General features: G+C 39.9%; 1 protein-coding gene across 2 annotated transcripts in view; it reads left to right on the top strand.

Moving 5' to 3' along the window:
• Window positions 1-26,344, top strand: part of LOC126481191 (segmentation protein cap'n'collar) — a 384,641-nt gene that overhangs the window by 181,892 nt on the left and 176,405 nt on the right. For both annotated transcript variants that reach the window (XM_050104781.1, XM_050104780.1), the window contains exons 3-4: window positions 15,094-15,178; window positions 22,273-22,427. In XM_050104781.1, coding sequence (XP_049960738.1) covers window positions 15,094-15,178; window positions 22,273-22,427 — 240 coding nt within the window. The remainder of the gene's footprint in view (window positions 1-15,093; window positions 15,179-22,272; window positions 22,428-26,344) is intronic.

Genomic DNA, 26,344 nt, shown 5'->3' on the forward strand with positions numbered 1-26,344 from the left:
TAAGAGCTACATATTCAGTGATCAGCCGTGCTTCCATTATGGCGTTTACTCGCGGTATCTGCCCTTCCCCCCCCCCCCTCCTCCTCTATCTGCTTCCCAACCCTCCCCTCGCTTCTCCCTTCTTCGTTTCTCTCACACTCACTCCTTCTCCCCCCCCCCTCTTCCTGTAAAACTTCTCTCTCTCTCTCTCTCTCTCTCTCTCTCTCTTTTAAGTCACGAGCAATACTCACAAATCAATCGTAGAAGAGTTTTGTAAGCGGTATCCCTCTTGGTTGGATTATACTCCCATTGGACTCTCCTTAGTAAGCTGCATACTGCGCCATCTTGATTTATGTGACTATTCTGCCTTAAATGCTTCATTATCGCCTCTAGATACCTAGCTGTTTTCCGGACTCCAGTGACCGCTCGCTATTAGTGTAATCAGTCTGTTCTACATGCACAAACACACTCCTCATGCCATCGTATGATACGTGGCGGAGGGTATTTTGTAGCACTACTGGGCACTTCGTTAAGGATCTTTCCTTTTTTTCCGACATTTAATTATATTTCTATAAGTTTGTGGTTTTTCCGGCATAATAATTGCTCAACTGGCTCTGGGATATTACGCTGATGTGTGCAATAACTGAATATTTTTACGACTCTGATACTTGTGATCTTCATATACTGAAGAAGCTGTAAAGAGTTGTCCCTACTACAGCAACATCCGACTACGTCTGATTTTGAGCATGACACTGACATTCAGATTCCAGTCTTCGTAGCGAGGGGTGATCTTTTATGCATTTTGTAACTCGCATTAAGCGACCCCCTTTGTATACATCGAAATTTCAAGAGTGTGTGTCTTCTAATCGTAATCGTAGATAAAACATTGATGCACTATTTTTGTCTTCCGTCGGAACAGTGTAATTAGTATATTGGGTCTGTTCCGTCTGTCGTGACCGTTAAGTCTGCAGTATTTTGGAATGGACAAGAAATTACTTCCATTAACCTCTTAGAGAAACAATGGCATACATTCTTGCAATTTTATCGACAGACAGTTTCCATATTTTTCAGGCGTGAATATGGGACATTATTACTTTCTCTTCTGATATTTCGGGTGAGAATCTTCCAGCCATTGTCAAGGAGAGTCGGTGACTGGCGTCCGAGAATGAAAACGTGCATGTTTATTCGTTGAGATACCAAAACCTTGGGACTCGAAGCTCATGCATGTAGCTCATATGCAGCGCTAGCCACAAATAGAATTTTACTGTTACGAGAGAAAAATATTGCAAGTGGCAAGTATACAGAGACTCGCTTGTGCCCACCGGCAAGGACGACAGCCCTTATAGTGACTGAAAGGTGACTTTGCTATTACGAAAGGCGGGGTATATAAAATTCAGTCCAGTGTTGTAAAGTTGTGTAGAACGAAGCGCGCACTCACGCTTTCTGCAGCCAAACAAATCTGCGGTCTTGAGCATTGTATTTCCAATGGTAATTTCAAAATTACGGTAGCTTTCAGATGCTGGGCAAAGTTCCATACGTTTGGCAGACTGTGCTAAAGGGTGCAATGGAAAGCCTTGTAGCAGACTGCCTGATCAGCCAGGAAGAGGATCTCCTCCTCTGTCTAGATACGTCGTGGGATCTTCTCGTTGTATATCTTCATTTGCACTGGAACTTATGTTCGAGCCTAATCTGCCCAGCATCCTAACATCTGTCATGAATTATAATATGAACCAACTGACTCACATTCATTATGGATTCGCAGCTTCTTGAGTGGCTCAGCGTATAAACAGGCACTCTTTCCTCTAATCAGTCAGCTACCGACACGCCTTGGAGGGCCCCCAATCGAAATACTTAGTAGGGAGCAATGATGACCCTGATGCAAGCCTGAAAACCGATGGAATAAACAGGTTATTATTAACCTCTATAATACCAACTAGATGAAGAATAACATTCGAAACGTCAGAGTTATTTTGGTTTTCGGTACGTGCCAATACAGCCATCTCAACACAGGAAATATAATTCTACAGTTTGTCTTGACAATGCAGAGCACACATTACTTAGGTCGCACCCTGGTACGGAGATACAGAAGCTTGTCAAAGGACAGATTACTACATAAAACAAATTTTACATCCACAGTATATTGAAACGAGTAGAAAATGTCAAAGTTTATAGCTCCAGAAAGTGACGTTTGATTATAACGAAGCAGCAGATCACACAATGTAGCAGGCACGAAACTGTAGCAGTGGGATACGAAATATCACCTCGTCCACTCTGATCTCAAGGTTTTCCCCAGTTCGTCTTTCACCAGTGAGAAGACGTGGTTTAGGAGAACGCAGTACAGAAGAGGACTTCGTCGCGTAGGAAAGGGCTTCACTGCCAATATGAGCTGTTGTTTGCCGTGATTCGTCACTGTTTACTTACGTACAGGCTGTGATCTAGCGGGAAGGACACTGAAAAGTAAATAATGTTTATAATATCAACACTTTTTGTATCGCGTTTATCGAACTTCGCCGCGCACGAATATGACATTCCCGGCGTTCTAAGCAGTTATCAAAGCGGCGCAGTGGTTAAGACACTGGACTCTCATTCGGAAGGTCATCGATTTAAGTCTCTACATGGCCACTCAAACTGTAAAAAAGGAGACTGCCGGTTTGCTTTCCCAATCCGGGCTTGTACGACATCTCTAATAACCATGTCGTCGACCGACGGGACGCTAAACCCTGATCTTCCTTCCGCCTTGTAAGTGCACTGGGCGTGTTCCGGGTAGACTTGCTGCAGCGTTTCTGCCTGCACCCGCCCTAAGTGAAGTTGTGGACTTCACTGCTGGCGTCGTGTGCGCCCGTGGTGTACCGGCGCGATGAAGACGTGACGCCTGGCCGAGCCAGCGGCTGATCAGCGCGCATTCACATTCAGCGCCCGCCTCGTTAACACGCATTGTGCCCCTCTCGGACAAGCCGCTCTCAGCCCTTTGGACCCGTCAGTTTTGCCCCGTCTCATCGGAGTGGAATTTCATTTCTTGTGTCTGTTAACAAATAAAGGATGAAGATGCGAACGCAGGCGTGAGGCGGAAGGATAGAAATGTCTCTGTCCTGACGTTATCCGGCGAACCTTTTGGAAGATTACTGGGCTTGTAAGAACCGAGGCTTAAGGGGAAAACATGTCCTCAGTCTTGATTGGCACGGATGCATTTGTACCTAATGCCCCCACCATTTGCTGCTGCTCTTGAGTAGGCATTAGAAGGGCTCTCAACAAAATAATTCCAGCGATGACATTGTTCGCACTTTACCCATTAGGCTCATCGAATCCTAGCGATGCAGCCGAAATTTGGCCGACGGGAATCGATCGGTTCCCTGATTTAAATCCCATAGTCTTTGAGGGGGTTAATCGATATAATTTTTGGTGATTGGTCCCTCCAGTGGGGGACTTTGACTTCGGCTCTCAGACCGCGAGTTTCCAGAAGAATAGGGTACACGAATCGTCACCGTGTGCTGCCTTGTTTCCTTTCATTCCATACTCAAGAAAGAGGGTTGTTATTTTAACTCCCCGTCGATATCGAGGAAACTGGAGACTTAACTACACACGAGTAAAGGAATGAATCGATAATGGCCTACTCAGTGAGCCATCGTGGTATCGGCCCTGTGACGTGCTCTTTCATTAAGAACTATATTTCCAATGATGTATCAGTTCTTCCACATATCTGTCAGTTTCGTAAAACTGATAATTTATAACTCGGTTACTTAGCTGGTTTGTTGTTAGCTTCGTTGTCTACTTCAGGTTACAACTGTTGTCTCCAGTTTTTTATGTACGAATAATTACCCAGAAACTTTAATTTGGATTATGACAGTAACTCCTACTGGTAAATCCAAAGAGTTCCAATAAGTTTAGTTTTCTGTATTTCCATAGCCAACAAGCAAACTTTTTCACAGTAATTAAACAACTTTAGCAGAAACACAATTCCTGTGACTGCACAAACATGCCTTTCTACTACATCAAACTCCTCATGGTTCCCACAACTAACCTCTCTTCCCTCCAAACACGAGGTGGAAGAACAGAGATACTACAATTGTAAGCAAAGAGTCTAAGCATGTACATGCAGGTTGAGTCAGGAGGAGCCGGCCGCGGTGGCCGTGCGGTTCTAGGCGCTCCAGTCCGGAGCCGCGCTGTTGCTACGGTCGCAGGTTCGAATCCTGCCTCGGGCATGGGTGTATGTCATGTCCTTAGGTTAGTTAGGTTTAAGTAGTTCTAAGTTCTAGGGGACTGATGACCACAGCAGTTCAGTCCCATAGTGCTCAGAGCCATTTGAACCATTTTTGAGTCAGGAGGAAAGGTACATGTTTTGAGAGGTGATAGTATTAGTGATTCTGATATGGACATGTGCTCTATTACGACTGGTTTGCGACATAAACACGTTTAATGTCGCGTTTGTACGTTTTTCTTGAATATCTCGAAAACTGCATCCTCCAGCGAAAACATGTCGCAAAACAAAATTAAACTGCATCAAACTTCCTACAAAAAAAGTCTTAACCGTTTTTTCTCTAGAATTAATAGTTTGTGCGATGAGTGCGCGCACTATATTGAAAATCTCGCGCGATCCACATGCGCTGTAGCTTAGGTATATTTTTAGGCCAGTTTGAAGTAGTTTCTTGTATCAAACTGTTCGTCTCAATTTATTCTACGCTACTGGGAGACGTTGTAAACAATATCAATGCTTGAATAATACAGAAAATATACAGATGTGCATTAAATGTGTTCTGCCTCGGAAAGCATTCAGAATAGGACATATGTCCGTAAGAGGGTTTTGTTCAGAGTCACTAATACTATCACCCTTCAAAGCATGTAGCATGTATCTTTCCCCCTGACTCACCCTGTCTCTGGTGACAAAAGTATTCATATTTACTTAACACTAGTTTTTGCGTAAATATTATAAAATGTAGTGAAAACGTCATTGTAAATAACTCTAAAATTAACATATCAGATGTAAGCAGTAGTTAACGAAGGATACTGCTTACGTAGGAATCGATTTATAAATGAAGTTATCGATATCCACTGGTATCAAAGGCTCCCCTGTATTCTTTAACTTGATTACATCCTAGCCTTAACTGAATCCGTGGCAAAATTGCAAATACAATGGCCAAGCATCTGACTTCCTCTCCTGAATGTGGGTCCAACATTTTAACCACTATTTCACATCATCCATTCACATATTCAACTGCAGTACTTAAGACACAATTCTGCGCATACCTAAAGTAGGTTTGGCTTGTACTCGGTAATCACGTGGTTCAAATGGCACTGAGCACTATGCGACTTAACTTCTGAGGTCATCAGTCGCTTAGAACTTAGAACTAATTAAACCTAACTAACCTAAGGACATCACACGCATCCATGCCCGAGGCAGGATTCGAACCTGCGACCGTAGCGGTCGCTCTGCTCCAGACTGTATCGCCTAGAACCGCACGGCCACTCCGGCCGGCTAATCACGTGGCCTACAGGGTACAAAACAATACGTCGTATAAAAGAATTGTAGAGTAGATTAGAGGAAGATCTTAAGGTTTGAAGAATCAAAAAGTTAGTTAGAATTGGGAGTTTAGATTCGACACTAAATTAGTGTTCGCTGAGGAGCCTTCTGTGCGTACACGTCAGTTGGTATTATGCTACCGTTACCGGTTATATGCGATTTCAGTTTTTTTAAGAATAGTGTAATTATATCGGAACCAGACTCCAGCGCTAGTTTTGTGAATTTATGGTGCAGTGTAGCTAAATTCATAATTCGGGAAGAAAGTCTAACAGATTACAAAGACGACAAATAACGAGATTTCTTCTACTTGAAACACAATTATTGCACACGTTTTCTTTTTCTGTAAAGGTTCCATGCAACCAGTTTTTGCACACAAGAGAAAAAAATCCAGTCTACCTATGATCCATTTTTCGTGGCACACTGAGCACAATAATCACTGTCAAGCACAATGATCACTGTCATTTTGTGACCCACCTGGTTCGCTTAATCTTAGACTGTCCTGCAGTGGATTTCTTGGTTTTAGACACGTAATTCGCTGTGAACTCGCTACTGCCACTTTAATTCGACTGTGTCCTGTGAGAACTTTCGCTATTTTCTTTCTGCGCTTGGATGATAACGGATCCAAGATAGGCACAAGAATAATGCCTTCCGCGCCCGGGTTCCCGGGTTCGATTCCCGGCGGGGTCAGGAATTTTCTCTGCCTCGTGATGACTGGGTGTTGTGTGATGTCCTTAGGTTAGTTAGGTTTAAGTAGTTCTAAGTTCTAGGGGATTGATGACCATAGATGTTAAGAGCCATTTGAACCAGTAACGTCTTCAAAGAATGTTCCTGACATCGGGTCATTCTCAATCTCTACTTCAAGTGTGCTGCTATCTGACTAAGGGGGGAAGAGCTCGAGCACACCCTCTGCTGTCGAGCTTACTTCCATCATTACTGCCAGCCGCAACAGTTGCAACCGTGTAAGAAATTTGAAATGCCTCCTCTGGAATCCTTCGTGTGTTGAAAGGATACAAGTCACAAGCTTCAAACCGAGACTGAGCATTGAATGGAACTGCAGCTTTCTGCCACGCTTCAATGAGGAAGAGCGGGACTGTGCTCTTGAGAGTTTACATGTGGAATTAGACATTATCCAGCTGCGCATTGCCCTGTAAAAAGCGTGTTTCACTGATCTGAAAAAAACATCTATCGAGAGGCTGAAAATAACACGTTGAATGAGGAGATAAACGAATCAAAATCACACCAATATCCTAGCAAGCTGTAGTACATCAGGATAGAAGCGTTGAGGTATGGCAATCGAAAACCAGAACCACTTTTCCTTGTTGTTTCCTGGGTCAAAAGTGGTCTTCCATCCATCTCTGAGTATCTTACAGTTGACATACCTGATTTCTCATTCGTAAATACAACTGAGCAGTTCGGAAGTCCATCCTTCCATTCAGGCTTCTTTCTTTTACCTTTAAAAATGCACGCAGTTGGAATGAACAGGTGATGACTGATGTGACTCCTCCTTTTTCTCCAGAAGTTACTTGACACAATATGGAAAATATCTATCTGCTATGACTTTGTCTGGCCTAGGATTCAGGTGCCAGGCGTATAAATTTTATAGGTGCCCAGGCGTATTTAGTAAGTACATCCAGAACTAAAGAAACTCGCATTCGGGAGGACGACGGTTCAATCCTGCGTCCAGCCATCCTGATTTAGATTTTCCGTGATTTCCCTAGATCGCTCCAGGCAAATGCCGGGATGGTTCCTTTGAAAGGGCATGCCGACTTCCTTCCCAATCCTTCCCTAATCCGATGAGACCGATGACCTCGCTGTTTGGTCTCTTCCTCCAAACAACTCAACCAACCACTCCAACTAAAGAAAAAAAGCTGCAATTGCTTCACTGTTCATTGCCATAAGCCCTGTCAATAGAGAAACCTTACGACTTTCACATGTGGGCAAGTTTCAGAAAGGACTGTAACCAATCCCAACGGGCCATTTGATTTTCGTTAAAAAATCTATGACCAATTCCATTTCTTTCCGCAAACTGTAATACCAGCCGCCTCGGAGTTTATTCATTTGGTGGAAACCCACACATCTGCAGCTTCTTTATGTAGTGACCAATAGCTCCTCGTTCTCTTCAACGTGATATTTGTTCGACACTAAGAAATATTTGCAGAAATTGGAAATGTGCAGGTCGAGCACCATAGTTAACGTCGAACAACTTGCCTTTGAACCATTAATTTTTAATTTAATAAAATATTACGGTTAAAAGATGTACCAATTTTGCCCCCTAATCAAGGAAAACATTATAATTATTATAATACAACTTACTTGTGGGCCCATAGCATGCTTCTTTTCATCGTTCTTCACCAGACGTCGTTCCAGAATTCTGTAAGGGACGTCATAATGTAGAGAAGCTGTAAAACAATTCATCCCGCCAGTCCTTACGTGCTCCAAAGCCATTTGTAGGGATTCTTCAGACCGCTGGCCCCTGTTTGAAGTTCTTACGTACGTTCGAAGCATTTCCTATGGAAACAACATCTGTATAACTGAGGAATAAAATTCATTATCTTACACCAACAAAACAGCGGCGTCTTTCCCGAGGATCAGGGTGAGAAGCCACGTTCCGTGACTAGCGCAATATGCCCTCCGCAAGGAAATTGTGGATGGCATCGCACACTACAAAGTAGCCATAATGTTCTACATGTCTAACATTTGCCTCTTCCACTTTATTCACACGCTCTTAAGTACTTGAAAATATCTGTGCACCATGAAGAACAGTGCGCTTTAGCTCTTACCTTGTCTTTGTTTGTTGAAAAGCGGAGAAACAATAAATACAGCGACATATGTAACTGCCTTCTCGTCACATTACAGTCAGCAACTGTCCTACATGATGGTGTCAACATGTCACCAGCTGTAGTAAATGGCAGCTTTCGGCATCTCGCCCCTATCGGCATCTCCCCTCCGATTCACTCTATATTTTTTTAAAATTATACTGCCTATTCCTAACTGAAATATCCCTCAAAATTATCCTTATTTATTTTTTATTTTTATTTTTTATTGTCTTCTTTTATCTGGAAACTGTAATTGAGTGGGAATCCTGCTTAACCAAAAGCCCTCCCCGCTTATGTAATAAGTATTGTTTCCTTCGTAATTTCGACGCGGATTGCCTGACAACTTTAATTTTAATAATTAAAAATAATGACGTTGGTGCTCTTGTGACATCAGTAAAATCGCAATATATAGAAATACTTGTCACTACCAAAAACGATTTATGCGCTGAGTACAGTTAATTCCTTATTGCAGTATTTTAAGTATTTTGTGTTATGACACGACAGTACACCCGAAAGGATTTTAATGAAATTGGCATTGGCTGTGGAGCCCTCCTAAGTGCGTGTAAAGGGAATGGTGTCCACTCATCTGCGTGAGGACACCCGAGGATGTTATTCCTTTCTTTCTTACTCGTATCTTTTCAGTATCTCACTCCGTAATTTTACCTGTTCCTCGCTGAATATTCTTCTACATTGAAAATATGGGAAATCTTTATTTTATATTGTTTCTCTTATGAATATCTTCTTCATGTATGTTCAGTCCATTTAAATCTTACAGAGTTTCAGTGATCATTTATTCTTCTTCTAATTCATCAGTCCGACCCACAGCAGAAAATTCGTTTGCGGCGTTCGCATTCGTAAATGGTCTTTTGCTGTGATCCTACGTACGTTGTTGTACCTGAGCGCTATGAAGGAAACTAGATGACATACTCAGAGACCTTCAATGAATAGCCAACAGCGCCAAAGGATCTGAATTCTGACGATCACTTGAAAAAGCAAAGAGTAATGACAAATCAAGCGTAGCGAGCATTTCTTAGGAATGTGAGAAACATTTTTAGCAGAACTGGGCGATGGCGGGTTTCCCTTTGCCGCTACCTGCATACGACGCACCAGACCGGAAGCTTGACTATTCACAGAGCCCGTCAGCATTTACCCCCGGTACATTTCGGGTGAGTCTTTCTCAGCCTTGCTCATTGGAAGCACGACTGCGGTAATATGATCCACAAATCGGCATGGCAACGTTATAGCGAACGCACACTTAAAAAGCAATGCGTTCGGAACGCCGTAACTGGAATTCAAGTCCTAAGTAGCAGTCCGCGACAAGTAAAAACACAGACATCGTGCTTTGCTAGCGAAGTTGTTTATAACCAGCAGAATAACATCTACATCGAAATCTATACATAATGCACTAGGGACCGTAAGTGTATGACGGCTGTTACTTCGTAACAATATTAGCGATTTTCTACCCTATTCCGTCAGCGTGGGAAGCAATGCAAAAATGACAGTCTTCCACGAATTCACACTCTCTAAACGTACGCAAGAGGTCTACGAAAACAACTTTGTCCCCTTAAAAGTTCTCCAAGCATCTCTATTGCATGTTATGATCCTAGCAAAGCGTCTCTAAATTATGTGCATTTTCAACTTCTCGCGGCGTAATGAATAATCCATTAAATTTCGGGCATGCAGCCGCGCAAATAATTATTTGCGCGGCTGCATGCCCGAAATTTAATGGATTCGTCTCCAAATCACTTTGATTTGCCCTGTCATGACTAGTCGATGACTTCTAACGGTGGAGCAATACTCTAGATTTTTTGTCGCACTGGCATATGACACCATAGCGGTAGCGATGGACCACCCCGGGCCTCACACCAAACCGACCCCAGAGCTTGCGCAGATCGAGTTGGCATGAGGTGTATATACGGGGCGTGATCAAAAATGAACGGATTATTTGTTTAATTTTGCGAGTTTTATACACCAGATTTTCAATTTTTTTCCTTCATATTGGTACACATATACCTGATCTATGTTTGCGTATTCAACTGCTTTGAGTATTTAGTTTACTGTTGGCAGTCGAAAAGATTATACGTGTTTTCGAGTGCTCGGTGAACTTTTGCAAAAACGATGGATCAAAGAATTTACATTAAATTTTGCTTGAAAAATGGAATAAAGTGCGGCACCGCATTCGAAATGTTGACTCTGGCCTTTGGCGAACCTACTATGAGTTTACGAATTGTATAAACTTTTCTAGGAGGGTTGAGAAGACGTTGAAGACGACGACCGCCCTGGACGCCCTAGAATATGAATTAATGACGACAATGCGGAAGAATTAAAGAAAATTGTTCTGTAAAATCGCCGGATTACTATCAGAGATGTTGCTGATGATGTCGACATACCCTTTGGCTCGTGCCAAGCAAGTTTTTCGGATGTTTCGGCATGAGACGTGTAGTAGCAAAATTTGTTCAAAAATTGTTGAATTTCGACCAAAAACGACGTCGCGTAGATATCGCCCAGGAATTGCTGAATGAAGTTGACAACGATCCAGAACTTCTATAGAAGGTTATAACAGGTGACGAAACATGGGTGTACGGTTATGAAGTCGAAACCATCGCCCAGTCGCCTCAATGTAAAATGCCGGAAGAGCCAATACCGGGAAAAAACTGTTAGTTCGATCAAATGTGAAGATTCTTCTCACTGTTTTCTTCCATTACAGTGGGATAGTGCAACATGAGCTGCTGCCTTATGATCGCACGGTGAATAAGGAATGTAACTGGAAGTTATGCACCATTTGCTTGAAGAAATCGGAAGAAAACGCCCAGAATTATGGCAAAGTCACTCGTGGAAATTGCATGACGATAATACTCCCGCTCACACCCCGATGCTCGTTCGTAATTTTTTGGCAAAAAAACAAAACCGGTGTGTTGCCTCAGCCACCTCGCCTGATATGGCCTCCTGCGACTTCTTTCTATTCCCGAGAGTGAAGAGTACCATGAAAGAACTTCATTTTGTCACTAATGATTAGATAGAAAATATAAAAACGGAATCGTTGAAGGAGCTCAACGCCATAAAGAAAAGTGAATTCCAGAAGTGCTTCCAAGACTGGAAAAGCGCTGGCATAAGTCTGTTGTATCTGAGTGGGATTACTTTGAAGGGGACTAAGTTGATATTGATGAATAAATGTAGATACTTCGAGGAAAACAAAAATTCGGTTACTTTTTTGGTTTACAGGTGCAACGCACAGTCTCAGAATCCTTCCAACAAATTTAAGCCGTTAATACTGTACGATTTTCGAGACCGAGCGGGGCTTACATCACTTGACTCGCCTGTTGTCAACATTCATACTGGTAAGATATCTGTCCCAGGGATTCCACGGATTTCGAACATGTTTTAATTTCAAGTTTAAAGTCGGATAACAAATGACAAAAGAAATATTTTTTCATGAGGTATAATTATAGATTCACAATTTTCTTATTATTTTCCTTTATTTGTACTGTGAAACCTTTCTTATTGCCAAATTTCATGATTCTACATCGAGGGGGTGTACCCCACAGGTTTTGATGAGTGAGTATCAAAATATGTGACATAAATGGTCGTATCTGTTCATTGCATTGGATTAGAAGCTTCACTTTCTTACGTTGCCAGGGGACCGTAGACCGTAATACGTGATGCAAATTTCAACTTGATACGTCTGCCCATTCCTGAGAAAAAGCGTTTTTAACAGTCGGACAGACAGACAGACGGAGAAAAAAGTAGTTATATGAGGGTTCCGTTTTTACCGATTGAGGTACGGAACGCTTACTATACGTCTAGAGCCGGCCGAAGTGGCCGAGCGGTTCGAGGCGCTTCAGTCTGGAACAGCGCGACCGCTACGGTCGCAGGTTCGAATCCTGCCTCGGGCATGGATGTGTGTGATGTTCTTAGGTTAGTTAGGTTTAAGTAGTTCTAAGTTCTAGGGGACTGATGACCTAAGATGTTAAGTCCCATAGTGCTCAGAGCCATACGTCTAGAAGTGGTATACATCCTTCAAGGCAATCGTGATTCCTTACACAGAAGAACGGTTCTCGTTCAGATGTTGCCAGGACCGTCGATGACATAATGTACGGAACACATACCTCGTATTCCATGGTCTACAAACTAAATAATTGTAGAATTATATCGGTCGGCAATATGGTTGTAAGGCTTGACCGGCAGCCTTAACTAATAAACAATGGTTTTATGTCAAACCTGTCTGAAATCTCGTTTTTCAGTAACACATTCGAAGTATGTTTTGCTTTATATCAAGACGTGTGGAGGCTATTACCACAACACGTAGCAATTTCATCAGTTCTAATGTTGGAGTTGTAATATTGTTTTATCGCTCTGTACGCTTCACCATTTATTTGTGTTATTGCAAGTTAATGTGAGCTAATGCGATAACTTTGCAATTATACCTCCATGAGACTTCAAACATTTACAAAAAGTTGCTAAAGACTGATAAGTGTATGTAAATATCCATGATAGAGGACTGGGGCTGGGAGTTTCCATGTCACCAAAACTAGTTTCGGCCGACTTAGAGGATGTATCCAGGCCCATAAATTGGGAAAACTAGGAAGTAACTGAACTACCTTGGTTTTCTGAAGATTTTGTGCTCTTTGTCACTATTGCCGATGAATGGAACAAATTAATAACAAAGTTAGAACCTCTGAAATCAACTACAGAAAGAGTAAAATAATATGTAACCTACATATCGGAGATAAAATAGTAGTAGAGTCATAAAAGCAGTTGACGAGTATTTAGGGCAATGCAACCCCTGGCAAGTTTATGGGTGATAAGTACCACAGAACGTCACGAATCATTCAAACCTTTTACGTTGCACGCCGTGGACCAACCACGAAGTCGTCCTTCATGCGCACATGAAGCTTTGGTTCCTTAAGCAGTCGCCACTGTCGTCTCCTCTGCTTTTTAACGGTGGCAACCAACAGGTGTGCGACATCTCTTTCGGCCATCGGAGTGTAGTGCGAGTTAGAACCGTCCAACACCTGTCCGTTCTTTCTGTTCGTGGGCGCTTCTGTGCCGTTAAAAGAAAATTTTTTATGTATGTCATACGGCGACTGTGAAAAAACAAGACATTGCCTTGTGAGCCTGGTGCATCCTCCAGTGATTCGCGCAGCGCATCTTCAGCGTGCGTACATGCTCGGAATGCAAAACCTCAAGAATGCTTTTCTGGTTGCATTCTGAACAGAAAGAATCGCCAAAAAATTAGGTTTTTGATCACATTCGTATAAAAAAAATGTACTGTTTCTACAACGAGCTATCGTTTATTAGATGTCTCTAAGTGATGAGCTACCATTACACGAAACCTTACTTACTTCTGTGCTGGTTAATCGGTTCAGAATCTAAAATGTATCAACCCACCTTTGCATATTCTTCTGGTCCTTTGGGATCGCACCGGTTGTACGTGTCGCAACTATTGACAAAAATAATTATTATTCATCGTTGATTACATTGCAGCCAGATCGGCTAACTACATTAAAAAAGACAAAAAAGGGAGAAAGGGTTCCGGCAGACAGTGCTTCAGCTTGAAACCAGACTAAAAATATTTTAACAATTCACGATTTAATTAGTGACAGAGTTGCTGGTGCAGTGTTGTAACAATGCAGGAAATCGAACATACGTTCTCATTTCAGTATTTTAATAGCGGAAAAAGGGAGATGTGATACCTTTTTAGCGTGTTTTGCAGTGATTACTCCTAAAGCGATAATCATTTTTGAATCGCATTTAAAACAGAAAAGGGGAAATGCATAATCGCACGTTTAAAAATGTTATTCAGTGTCGTCCTGTTTCTGGCATTTATGTTGAAGTTACAAAAAAAAGTTTGAAGCTCTAGTACCTTTTTATAGGCACATCACAGACATTTAAAGAAACTAATTTCACAGCTCAAAAGCACAGATATTTCTGTACCTTTAACCGTTTTCCGAAATCTGATAAGTATTACTGCTCAGGTAAATTGGTAGAGGTACAAAGAAACATTTGATATTAATTGCTTTAAGAACTAAAGATCTAGTAGAGAACACTGCTTGTTGTACATCATCTGTGTAAGAACAGAAGCTTTCATGTCTTGTGTACGTTCTGAAGACAGTGAAATGGATACACAAGTTTCTAGATCCGAAACCCGTAAAACAACAGCTAAGAGAAACCTTTAAGAACAGCAAAATATATATATCTGTGTGTGTGTGTGTGTGTGTGTGTGTGTGTGTGTGTGTTGGGCGAGAATCTCAAGTTTGTTTTTCAACTGAGCTAGATACTTAATTGTGTGGGAATATACCTTCTTTAGATGCTACAAAGAATGTACACTCAACTAGGTGGGGTCATAAGAGTAACAATTAAGAGGCGTCTTTCAAAGATGAAGAGAAAGAAAAAAAATCTCAGTAGTATTATGTTTGTAGCAGAATAACAGAAAAAGAGAAGTTAGGAGGCAGAAAAAGAAAGTTGTTATATAACATGTGAATTGTTAAACCTACATGGACAGATAAAATTGTATACAATTCCTTGGTAAAACCAGCCAGTCAACAAACAGAAGTTCAAACTTATGGGTGAGAAAATGTGTGGACATTAAATTAATTCTTCCAAACAATGTGACTCTGTGCAACTAAAATAATAAGTTACTATAAAGTAAGATTTTGTATTCATACAACTTTTGTGGTCTACACCCACAATGTGTCTCAGTAGTGATATTTTTATTCGGATTTTTTTTTTTTCAAATTATATTTCAATTACAAAAGGAAATAACAAAGTTCTCTTTGTTTGCAGAAAGACGATGACAGTGAGGATGAACGGACTTCTAACCCGGATGACCCATGGGCTGGCCTATCGTACACAATCGACTTGGAGACAGGTCAGTATCTGCTGTATGAAGCACTGTAAACCAGTTCGGACCACCTCCCTTGATTATTGCTCATTCACTGTTCTTTTCATCTTTATCATCTGTTGTACTTATGCCACTGTGTAATAACTTTGCCTTTCACCTTCACTTTTCACTTGTCCCACCATTTGGACTATAAGACAAGAATGAATGAATTAATTAATGAATGAATAGTGTTACACAAGGAATTGGAAATTGTATGTTACATTACGAAAGCTAAAAAAGAGCAGAATATGTTCTAGATGAAGTGTCTTAACCTAAGAGTTCACCAGTTTATGTGCCCTTACTAGCCAGTCTGGAATACATAGGCAGGATTATTGGATGAAGACTACCATATGACCAGTACAGATTACAGAATTTATTTGCCAGTTAAATACTCTATTCTGGAATCTACCTAAGTGGGGTATTTCCCAAAACCTTATGCTCCACATGAAGCCTACAAACATTCTGCTTTAATTTTCAAGATCTGTTTAGTTCTTTAACATACCTGTCATCTTAATAGTATTATGAGTAGCAACTTCCCTTCTCGTAATGTTGTTGCATTCGATCCTGGATTTATCATCTTAATAGGTATGAAGAACAGTAGTGTAGATAAATATTATTCTCCTACTTCTTAGATATCAGTGAATCCTGCAAGAGATTTTAACAAAAGTATTCATGAGAACCTAAATTCAACAAATCTTAAGCAAATTTTATAAAATGTTTAGGTCACGTCATGACCAGTTTCAGGCAAATATCGCTCAACTGCATCTACATTTACACTCTGCAAAGCTCATAATGATCCTAGAGAGCACATTTTAAGACAATTATTTTGAAAAAGTAAGATGATTTCCTAGAGCACTACATTATGGATAACTTTTTTTAAAAAAAATGTTTAGTTTCTGGCAATATATGATTTATTTTCATTTAATTCCCCACATTTTGCCAGTCTGTAGGAACACTAGTTGCTTTGTCAACAAAGTCTGTTACCTGACACAAGTAATATTAGAAAGAAAGAAATGTAGACTTGTAAAATTAAAGAACTATTCTGCAGAAATAAGATGCAAGAAGAATAACAGCTCACATGAAGCTGTTAATGTTCTGTTGGAAAGGCAGCATTGTCTGATTCATTCATGGCATTTTCTACTGGTGCTTCATGTTAATCAATTTCAAGCGTATGAGAGGGTACAGTATGATTATATGCCTGCTGGAGTGAGTTTGCAGCTGCAGCGTTGGCAATACTGCGTATCTTTTGTGTGTGGTGTTCGGCTTCCCCAGCTGCTCTACACCCTGCCTGTGTGTACCTTCACAGGCCCTGTCCTCTCCTCGCTTCCTGACAGCCAAGTACCATTAGTCATAAACTGGAGAATCCATTTTCCTGCTGTGTTCTTATTAAGTAAAACCCTCGGAGGAACCATCAATCTCTCAATGGAGATTATACACAGTTTTTATATGTGAAATAGCTTTGTGAACTACACTTACTGTTCTCTATTTGTAAAACTTATAAAGAAGTAAAAGTCTGAAATATATATATTTCTTGAGTAGGAAAACTATTCTTAATTAGAGATAAACTGTTCTCTGCTTGTAAAATTTATAAGGATTTGAAAGTATGAAGTATGCATATTTTGTAAGTAGTAAAGAACTACTCTTAGCTAGAGATGACTTTATCAAAAAGTTGCACTGGTGAGCAATGTTGGCAAGAATTATTTCAAGCTGCAGAAATACTAAAAGGAATCTATCAAAGAACAGAGAGGTAGCTTCACTAAAATACTGCTACTGAATGAGCAAAGGAGAAGGCACAAAAGGTGTAACTGTGGTGATTGTTTTCATATAATTTTTCACTGAAATCTGAAAAATCTATTTCTGTAGCTCTGTGTTACAGAAAATATCTCCTTGGGGAGCTCTTGCTACCTGGAAGAAACAGTGTGCATAGAGCAGAAGGTAGAATCCAGCCGAGTAAAGTATCCCCAGGTCCCTCGGGTCAGTTGACTAATGGCAGAGCTGTCAAGATATGACAGATGGAATGCAATAGGCCACAGCAGACCTCCCGACCTGCTGTCTGGGGCTTCTTGTAAACATTTTACCTGCTCCCTGGTGTACAGTGATACAGGCACTGATATACACATGCAGCCACAGATGTATGTCTGATTGAGACCATTTAGATTGCACATGTATGTAGCATGCATAAGTTCTGTGAATTTAATAAAATATTACTTATTCCTCTCATGTTTGGAGTTTCTTAAACTTATTTTTCATGTATGAAGAACATTTTTCTGAATGTTATTTTCTTAATACCTGTAAGTTACAGTACAGTGTTTCAGTAATGCCCACATACATTATACTGATTAATTGGCAAAGTGATTTAGTGCTGGGGAGATGGTATGTACTTTTACACTCCTAGCAGATATGAAAAAGAGGCTGAAAAATTTTTACCATGCTTCCAGTCAGCTGTCCTTTTTGACTGTCACAGTAGCTTCTACCTAAAATAACAGATGCTTGGGATTCTGAAGGAGGGACAATAGCTTTGTCACTGACACTCTTGAGTGCCTCTCACACAGGCGTTTTCAAGTGGCTTATGGGTGAACCCAGCTACCTGGTCCTGCCTGCCTATTGATCTTTCCAGGGGTGAAAACTGTTTCAGTTATTCTCACAGACTTTCTAACAAAATTCATAACTGGATGCTTTATAACTTCCTTTGAAATATTTTGTCACAATACAATGAAAAATGCTTAATTTAGGCTGCCATTCACATTTGTTTCATCATTGTAAGGCTTCCTGTTGCTTTGTTCCACTTGATCAATCAAGAAATGCTTCACATTGAGTAGGTCAGTCACAGGCTTGTAGCCAGCTCAGAGGCGTGGCCTGAAGGTGAGTGTGTCTGTTTGGTTGCTTACGGTGCAGTTGTCAGAATGACTCGGAGGGTCGCGAGCTGCCGATCGGAGGAAGGCGCCTGCAAGTTGTCATGACTTGGCCCACCCTGGCACTACTACACTTCTGGGTAGCAGCCACCATGACACCACAGTTTCTCATTCATCCACTAAATAAATCTGTAGTACACTGGACTCCTACGACCTTGGCAGCCATGCTGAAGCTATTTAGCCACATCATGCACCAACTCTGACCTACATTTCTGTATTTATTCTCACACCCATCAATAAGATCATTGTAAAATCCTATGGCATTCTTGTTTAATAGCAGCATTTCTGTTATGTATTCTCTTGTTATGTTGTCGTGTGCTTTCTTTCTGTTGTTTCATCAGAGGCAAAACATTATTTTTCTTTTTTAATGTTATACTAATCTTGTATATGTTGAAATTAACTTGATTATCTCAGATTCACCAATGAAAGGAGTAAGTTTTGGCAGGGATATTGTGGTTATATTTCTACTTGAAGGGTACTAGCTTAGCACACCTGTACCATTTTTCTGCTGCTGATAGCTGCCAAGAAGGTTTTCTTCTATGAAAATTCCTGCACTCAACTGACTCATCACTGTGTGAATAAAAATTATTTAACAGTACTTTGCTGGCAACATTAGTATTGCTGATTGATCTGACCTTAATTTTTCTTCTGTTTTGTTTTTACTCAAAACAATATCTGTCTTTTTTTCTTTGAGACAATTATTGGCTGCAGCAAGCTACTATACCCACAAATTCTTCACTTTATTTTGAGATATTCCATAGTTTCCTGCACCAGTCTAGAAACCAGAGACCAAATTGTAGTAATAGCAACTAATGGATTTCTCCTGAGTGGGGAGCTCAGGTACAATCTGCCTGCATCTTCTGGAGCTTACAGATGCTGCCGTGCCATTAAAATTGGCACCATTTATTGTAGCTGTCAGGAGTTTCAGGTATTGGTTGCAGGGACGGCTCCCAGCAGCAGCAGCAGCAGCAGCAGGAGGTGGTGGTGGAGGTGGTGGTGGTGGAGGAGGAGGAGGTGAAGGTGGAGGAGGAGGAGGAGGAGGAGGTGTAGTCGGAATCCGGAGGCCACTCTCCTGCGGCCACAGTTGCCATGTCTAGTTGGGACTTCACGTTGATTGCTTACCGCTTGGTGCTGGCACCGAGGGGGGGGGCTGTGAAGTGGGGGGAGGCAGGCTAGGGCAGTATCTGGCAACATCGCTACTCTCATGGTGCCGGTTGGGGGAAGTCCTTGGGCAGGCTGTCTGCCCGTTGCATTCACGCAGTGGGGATTGCCTCGCTGCTACCCTCGGCCATTGTCTGTGGCGTCGTGGCAGGCTGGCAGCCATATTCTCGACTGTAGATCGAGACTAGTGCCGTGGCCTACCATTGGCTGGCAGTACATGTGTGGTAGTGTTTATATGTTCCTCGCTGTGTATCTTGACGTAGGGTAGTGTGCCATATTAAATGTTTAGTGCTTTCAGTTTTGAAAATATTATGTGAATTTTGTGTATTGTGTGAGGCAGTGAGTAATTGAAAAGTGTACAGCAGTTTGCATTGGAAATTTTTGTGTGTTGCACTGGTAGCACCGACTCTGATCAGCATATAGCACCAAGCTGAATTATTCTGAAAGAAGGGCTTCAAATAACAGGTAAGAAGCATAACTGTACTTATCTGTAGTGAAAATATACAGGTTTTCTTCTATGAAAAGTCTTCACATTTTTGTCTTCTGATCATCATTTATGGCTGTGAAATGCAGTTTGATTTATCAATAAATGTTCCACAGTGAATTGTAATTTCCAGTGTGTTACATAGTTTCATCTTTATGATTTCTGTAGGTAGAGTATATATTTTCATTGAGAGCAAATGAAATAGGAAAGTCTTGCCTGTTGTGTTCATCCATGTAAGAGTATAAATGAAGTATTTGTGCAAGACAGTTATTTGTAAGCAACCATTTTTTCTAATAATCTTCATAAGACACACTATGTGTAGCTGTGTTACCCCGTTACGTTCTACACTGCATTTACTTAAACTACAGTATGGGAAAATATGAACTTCATAATATCTCAACTTATAGTTAAGGCAAACCATATCACCAGGAACTGTACTCATGTTTTGGAGATATTTTGTTCCTGTTTCTAGTTTTATCATGTACATCATTTCTATTAATGATAGGCATAATGACAATCCATCCTGGATTTTCTGTTGTTCAATGACAGGCTTAAGTTGGATAGTACATGCAAATTAATGTGAAGAACTGGTCTTCAGCATTCATGCAGAAAAATAACAGCTTAAACAGTTTTTTTTTACATTATTGTATGGTTAGCTTATAAAGAAATGACAATTTAAATTGGAAATGGGTATTTAAAAATAAATTCTTTACATAAATTTGAGTAATGTCTATAATGAGTTCACATAAACTGGCTATTAAATTGGGCTTATTTTGATAATCTTAAGCAATTTATTTGTGCCCAAAAATCTACTTGGCCTCATGAGAATAATATGGTGTGTATTTTGGGCTGTTTGTCATTTATAGATCTTTTCTGTGAATTTGAGATAGAAAATCTGTTGCTTAACTACTTTGTATGGTGTCCCTCATTAATTTTTATTTGTAGACCACAGAAACTTAAAAGCTATGCAGCAGGGTTCTTTCTTCATTTTTGGAAGTTTTTGTCTGGCACCTACACACAAAAGGATGCCCTTATCCCTCTTCCCCAATTTTTCTCTTTTTTTGTGCTAACTCTAGGGTGTTACCTCACAATAACAGGAATGTGTCATCCCCACCTCCAGTAAGAAATGACAGTCTTGTGAATTGGACTGCTTTTGTGGAGGCCTCAACAGGCAGCGAAGGGAGAACAATGCTGTCAGAGGTTATTAACAAAAATTTCCTCAGCATGTCCATATCACACGTAATAGACAGCAGTGGTTTTGAATGTTAAGAGCTACTACCTGCATTCAGCAAAGGTGCTTGAGTGTCTGTGTCATAAGACATACGAACTTAACTGTTTTGCATATTTTCTACCATAGTTACCCTGTCATATTTTTTAAAGTTACATACGCAGGTAAGTACTTTTCTCACTACTTCATGTTATTGACCTTTTCCTTGTAGTCAGAGTGAGCAAACCTTCAGGTTGCACTTTCTCGTATGACAAAGTATTTGCTTTAATTTTCATGTTATGCATCCATAAATCTACATACTTTTTTCCTTTCAGTTGTACTGCAACATGAAGTTAAATAATCCAGCTTCCTTTTGCAGATATGAATTATTTCATATTTTTATATTTTGCTGCTGTTTTCAATCAAACTATTGTACTACTCTACATTGTACACATTGTTTTCCTGTTCTGATAACTTTCTTAATTTCATTATTCAAATCATATAGCAATGTTACTTCAGTTAAAAGTTTGGAGTAAAGATTCCTTTCTGTTTCTTTAAAGCTCACTTAATGAGGATGTGGGTATGAGTATGGCTGCTATTTTTACATAATTTATGGAACAAACTTACGATTTTAATCAGTGAATAGCAGGTAATGAAAACAGTCATGTTTTTATATCCACTATCCTAAAAGTGTTTGAAGTACAAGAGTATGTGTATAAACAGAAATCATTTTTGTTGGCATAAGTTTCAACAATATTTACTAAAATTTTAGTAATTGGATTGTTAATTGTGATTAATTTGGATGCAGGAGATGTATCAGATATTTAGAACAAATTCACAGCAAACATAACTGACATCAATATCAGTGTCCCAATAATAAGATTATTATATTTATTATTTATTATACCAAAAAACTAATGTTGAGTAACATGTTGCTCAAATCATCAGTTCGTCTTCCACGAATTCTTCTACCGAATAGTAGCATTTCTCATAAAGAACCCCCCACAGACTTATTTTTTGAAGGTTTAGCTGCATATGAAGTATATTTTTGCCTATTAATAGTGTATGTCTTCACCCCTTTATCTTGTTAACACTATGTATATAATTTCAGTTGATGTGTGAAGCACAAAATTCTCTTTTGTTTCTCATGTGGTATGTTGGACTAAAATGGTTCTCCTCAAATAATGGTTGTCAGGTATACAAGAAAATGATAATTTTGTAAGTGTGTCATTGTGAAGCATTGCAGTTAGGATGAGTATTTTCTGAAATAATTGTCGCTTTTTTTAAAAAAATCAGCATTGTTTTCTTGTTTCCACAGGAGAGTATGTGCTCAAGGATAGTCTATGTGAAGAACTCAGTAACACACCCGCAACCATCTTAGTTGATGAAGCACCATCTTCACTGCTTGATCTTCAGGAATTCTCACTTGAAGAGGCATTACAGCTTGTGGGACTGAATGAAAGTTCCACAGAGGTAATGTATCATGACTGAGACACAACACAGCCATAAGTTTTATGCTTATTGCCCTGCTACGAGATTGTTTTTCCAATGTGTCAAATATGTACCTTTTGTAGGGATATTTACACATTCTACTCCCCATATTCATGTGTAGTGTTACACTAATTATGAAAACATTATCTGCTTTAATGTATACTGTTGCACAAAAGACAATTTTGAAGTTTTAATGAGAAAATTAACCAAATAACACCTTTTTTCTTTTTAATATATTTGTTGTTTGAGGTGTAGTAGTATTTCACTGCTAACTGTTTAAAAATCATTTAAGCAGTTTTTGCCGGCCGCGGTGGTCTAGTGGTTCTAGGCGCTCAGTCCGGAACCGCGCGACTGCTACGGTCGCAGATTCGAATCCTGCCTCGGGCATGGATGTGTGTGATGTCCTTAGGTTAGTTAGGTTTAAGTAGTTCTAAGTTCTAGGGGACTGATGACCACAGATGTTAAGTCCCATAGTGCTCAGAGCCATTTTTTAAGCATTTTTTTTCTCTTCTTTTTTCCTCGTGTTATTTTTTGCTATTAAAATGGTGAATTATGCATCTAATCTGTTTAGCTAAGCAATGAAAGTGTAATATTCTACTGCTTATTGGTTGCTGTAAGATTCTGGTGAAGCTTCCATTCTGCTCTTGATTTATTACACATATGATTCCTCTACATCCCAATTACCAGTTAAACTGTAATTTTAACTGTCACATATATCTAAAGGGAGTCACATGTTTTTTTCAAATATTGATTTACCATTAAACCTTTTTTTAATTGCATTTATTATCTGGGGATAACTGTCCTGCAAACACTGTTAGAGTGTGCTATGTCAAAGCCTGTGGATGTAATGTTACGTATCTTAACTGCTTATCTCCCATAATGCTTCAGTTATCTAGAAGATAGTTAGCACAAATAAATATACGCATGGTGATCATTATGTTACTTTTAATGAGAAGTACACTGTGGTAGTTGGCATATTTTCATTTGCCACTGTAATTTAAGAGGACTTCTTTTTTGGCAGAGATATTCCAGTTAATGGGAATGTATGTGGTACCAGCAGTCTTCAGCATATATAGGGTGGTCCATCTGAAGTTTCGGATGAGAGTATCTCGAAAACTAAAAATCAGGTAAAAACAGTGGGTAATACAAGTTCATAAGCTCAAAGGGGGACATCAAATGATACTATGTGTGACCTCCAGCCCCCGCCCCCTTGAGTGGGAAACACCCATTTTTTATTGCAGATTCAGATTCTCCATAAAAAAGTAATCAGGTTTTGTCTGAAACATTTTTTTAAACCATTGACAGATGGCGCTGAAATCGAGAAAAAAGTAAAATTGGGGAAGAACTCTGATTTATTTAGAATTATCTGAGAAAGGCACATCAAATTGATAAAAAATGTGCACCAATTCTTTCATTACGCCAAATTAAGCTATTTTTGTACCAAATGTACTGTATCCTACTTTTTGTGTGTTACCCAGAACAACGACATGGACGTAGTAGAATGATGTTCCCATAGAGTGCTTCATTAGTGAGAGTCCCCTTGCTTCTCACATGTTGGGGTACATCATTAATGTGAGTCCCCTCACCTCTCACAATTTGAGGTGCTTAATTAATGAAATTGGCCATGAAGAAATTGTTTAGAATTATCTCCATTTGCTTCAACGCATAAAGTCAATTGTCTGCAAAAGTTGTCCACAGTTTCGAGCAGCACATCCCATGGTATGGCTGCACATGCTCTTTGAATGCGCTGCTCCGTATCATTTCAGGTTGTGGGCTGTCTTTCATTAACAATATGTTTTAAATAACCCCACAAGGAAAAAATCGGGAGATATTAGGTCTGGTGAACGTGGAGGCCACTGAATTGGTCTGCCGCGTCCTATCCACTGACCAGAGTACCATAAATTTAAAACATTCCACACATTTTATCATAATGGGGAGCTGCTCCACCCTGTTGGAAACACATTTGTTGCCTAATATCTAAATCAACATCTTCCATTAGCTCCGACAAATCATCTTGGAGAAGTTGTAAATAAGATTCCCCAGTAACATTTCGGTCAAAAAAATTTGGTCCTATCAAATAACCATTTAAAATTTCACACCAGGCCGTTAACAACCATTTGTGTTGATTGTTGACAGGTCTGTGCCAGTGTGGATTGACGGGGGACTAATAATGACAATCATGACTATTTAATTCGCCATTGTTTTTGAATGTGGCTTCATCGGTGAACATAACGTGTCAAAAAAATCATTGTCACCTCTTTATCATTTCCAAGACCCATTGGCGTAAATGCACGTGTATTTGCATATCTTTTGACGTTAATGCCTGTGTCAGTGTGATATGATACGCATGATATTTACGTGCCTTCAGAATCCTCAAAACAGTTGATTTCAGTATTCCAGTTTGTCTCTGAATTGCACGACTACTAATTTCGGGATCCAGTTGAACACAATCAAGAACAGTAAGAGTACGAGTGTCATTTTCACTGTATTCACGATGACGACGTGGACGGTGCATGTATCCATTTTTAGCTCATTGAGTGCGATTTTGAATAATGTTTTTGCTTGGATGTCGAATGTTTGGGAAATGATCTGCATACAATTACACAGCTGCAGCGAATTGTTATGGCATTCACCTAAAATTAACATCATATCAACAGTCTCTGTAGGTGGACAGTGAGCCATGTTTCGCTAAAGAATAATTTACTTTCGTCAGTTGATGTTTACGGTTCACAATCTGAAAGTGAAGTGACATCTGGTCACATGCACCGACCTTTATACTGAGCCATAGTTCGCAGTTTGGCCATGGTAGCACCACAGTCGGGTGAGTAAAGCATTTGTGAAGAGTTTCCTAATGAGATTTTAATACCATTCCACCTCCCTCCATCAAAAACTGTGGCAGGTAGGATACATTTTGTAAAAAAATAGCTTAATTTGGTGTAATGAAAGAATTGGTGCACATTTTGTATCAATTTGATGCGTCCTTCTCGGATCATTATAGATAAATCAAAGTTCTTCCCCAATTTTACTTTTTTCTCGATTTCAGCGCCATCTGTCAATGGTTTTAAAAAATGTTTCAGACCAAACATGACTCCTTTTTTATGGAGAATCCGAATCTGCAATAAAAAATGGGGGTTTCCATTTAAGATGTGTAGTTTTCAAGATAATCTCATCCGAAACTTCAGATGGACCATCCTGTATATGTTCTGTGGTCACGGGAGAATATATATATTGACAATCAGCATACTTGTTTTGTTAAATAGTTAATGTCTAAGAACCCTACACATTTGTTAATTTTTACAAACCCACAAATACCAGTCTGAGTTTCGCATGTGCATGTGCGCAGTGTCGAGGTTGTGATTGATGACACTGATTATTATTTCATAAAAGTAAGCTGTTAAATAATGACAACAGAGTAATTAATTTATGATATCTGCATATTGTTGATTTGAAAATTGTTTCCTTTGGGCTGTCAGCTCACCATATTGCTGTTTTACAGTTTCATTTACTTTGTCAATGTTGTTTCTTGTTACAAATCTCACATTAAGAAATTGTATAATCAGTACTAGCTGACTCAGACATAATGCAGCATGAGATTCACATTTTAAAGGAAGTGCTTAAATGTCAAATAAAATGCTCATAAGCAAACCATCTATATGGACAATTTCTTGCTGTTCCTTTCCTCTTCTGACTCCTTTCTCCCACTATTTTTGCCCTCGCACCTGTGACAGTTTCATCTTTTCTTCTCGTACTTTGTTGCCCCACAACACCTAATAATTCCTCTCTGTGTGTTTCTGTTTCATTTTGATGTAGTTTTCTGCCAGAATCATTCATACAGTTACCTGAATTTTGATAAATTGGCAACACCCATCAAACAGTTGTGTACTTCATGGCAGCTTGGC

This window comes from Schistocerca serialis, chromosome 5 (genome assembly GCF_023864345.2).
Source record: "Schistocerca serialis cubense isolate TAMUIC-IGC-003099 chromosome 5, iqSchSeri2.2, whole genome shotgun sequence".
Lineage (NCBI taxonomy): Eukaryota > Metazoa > Arthropoda > Insecta > Orthoptera > Acrididae > Schistocerca > Schistocerca serialis.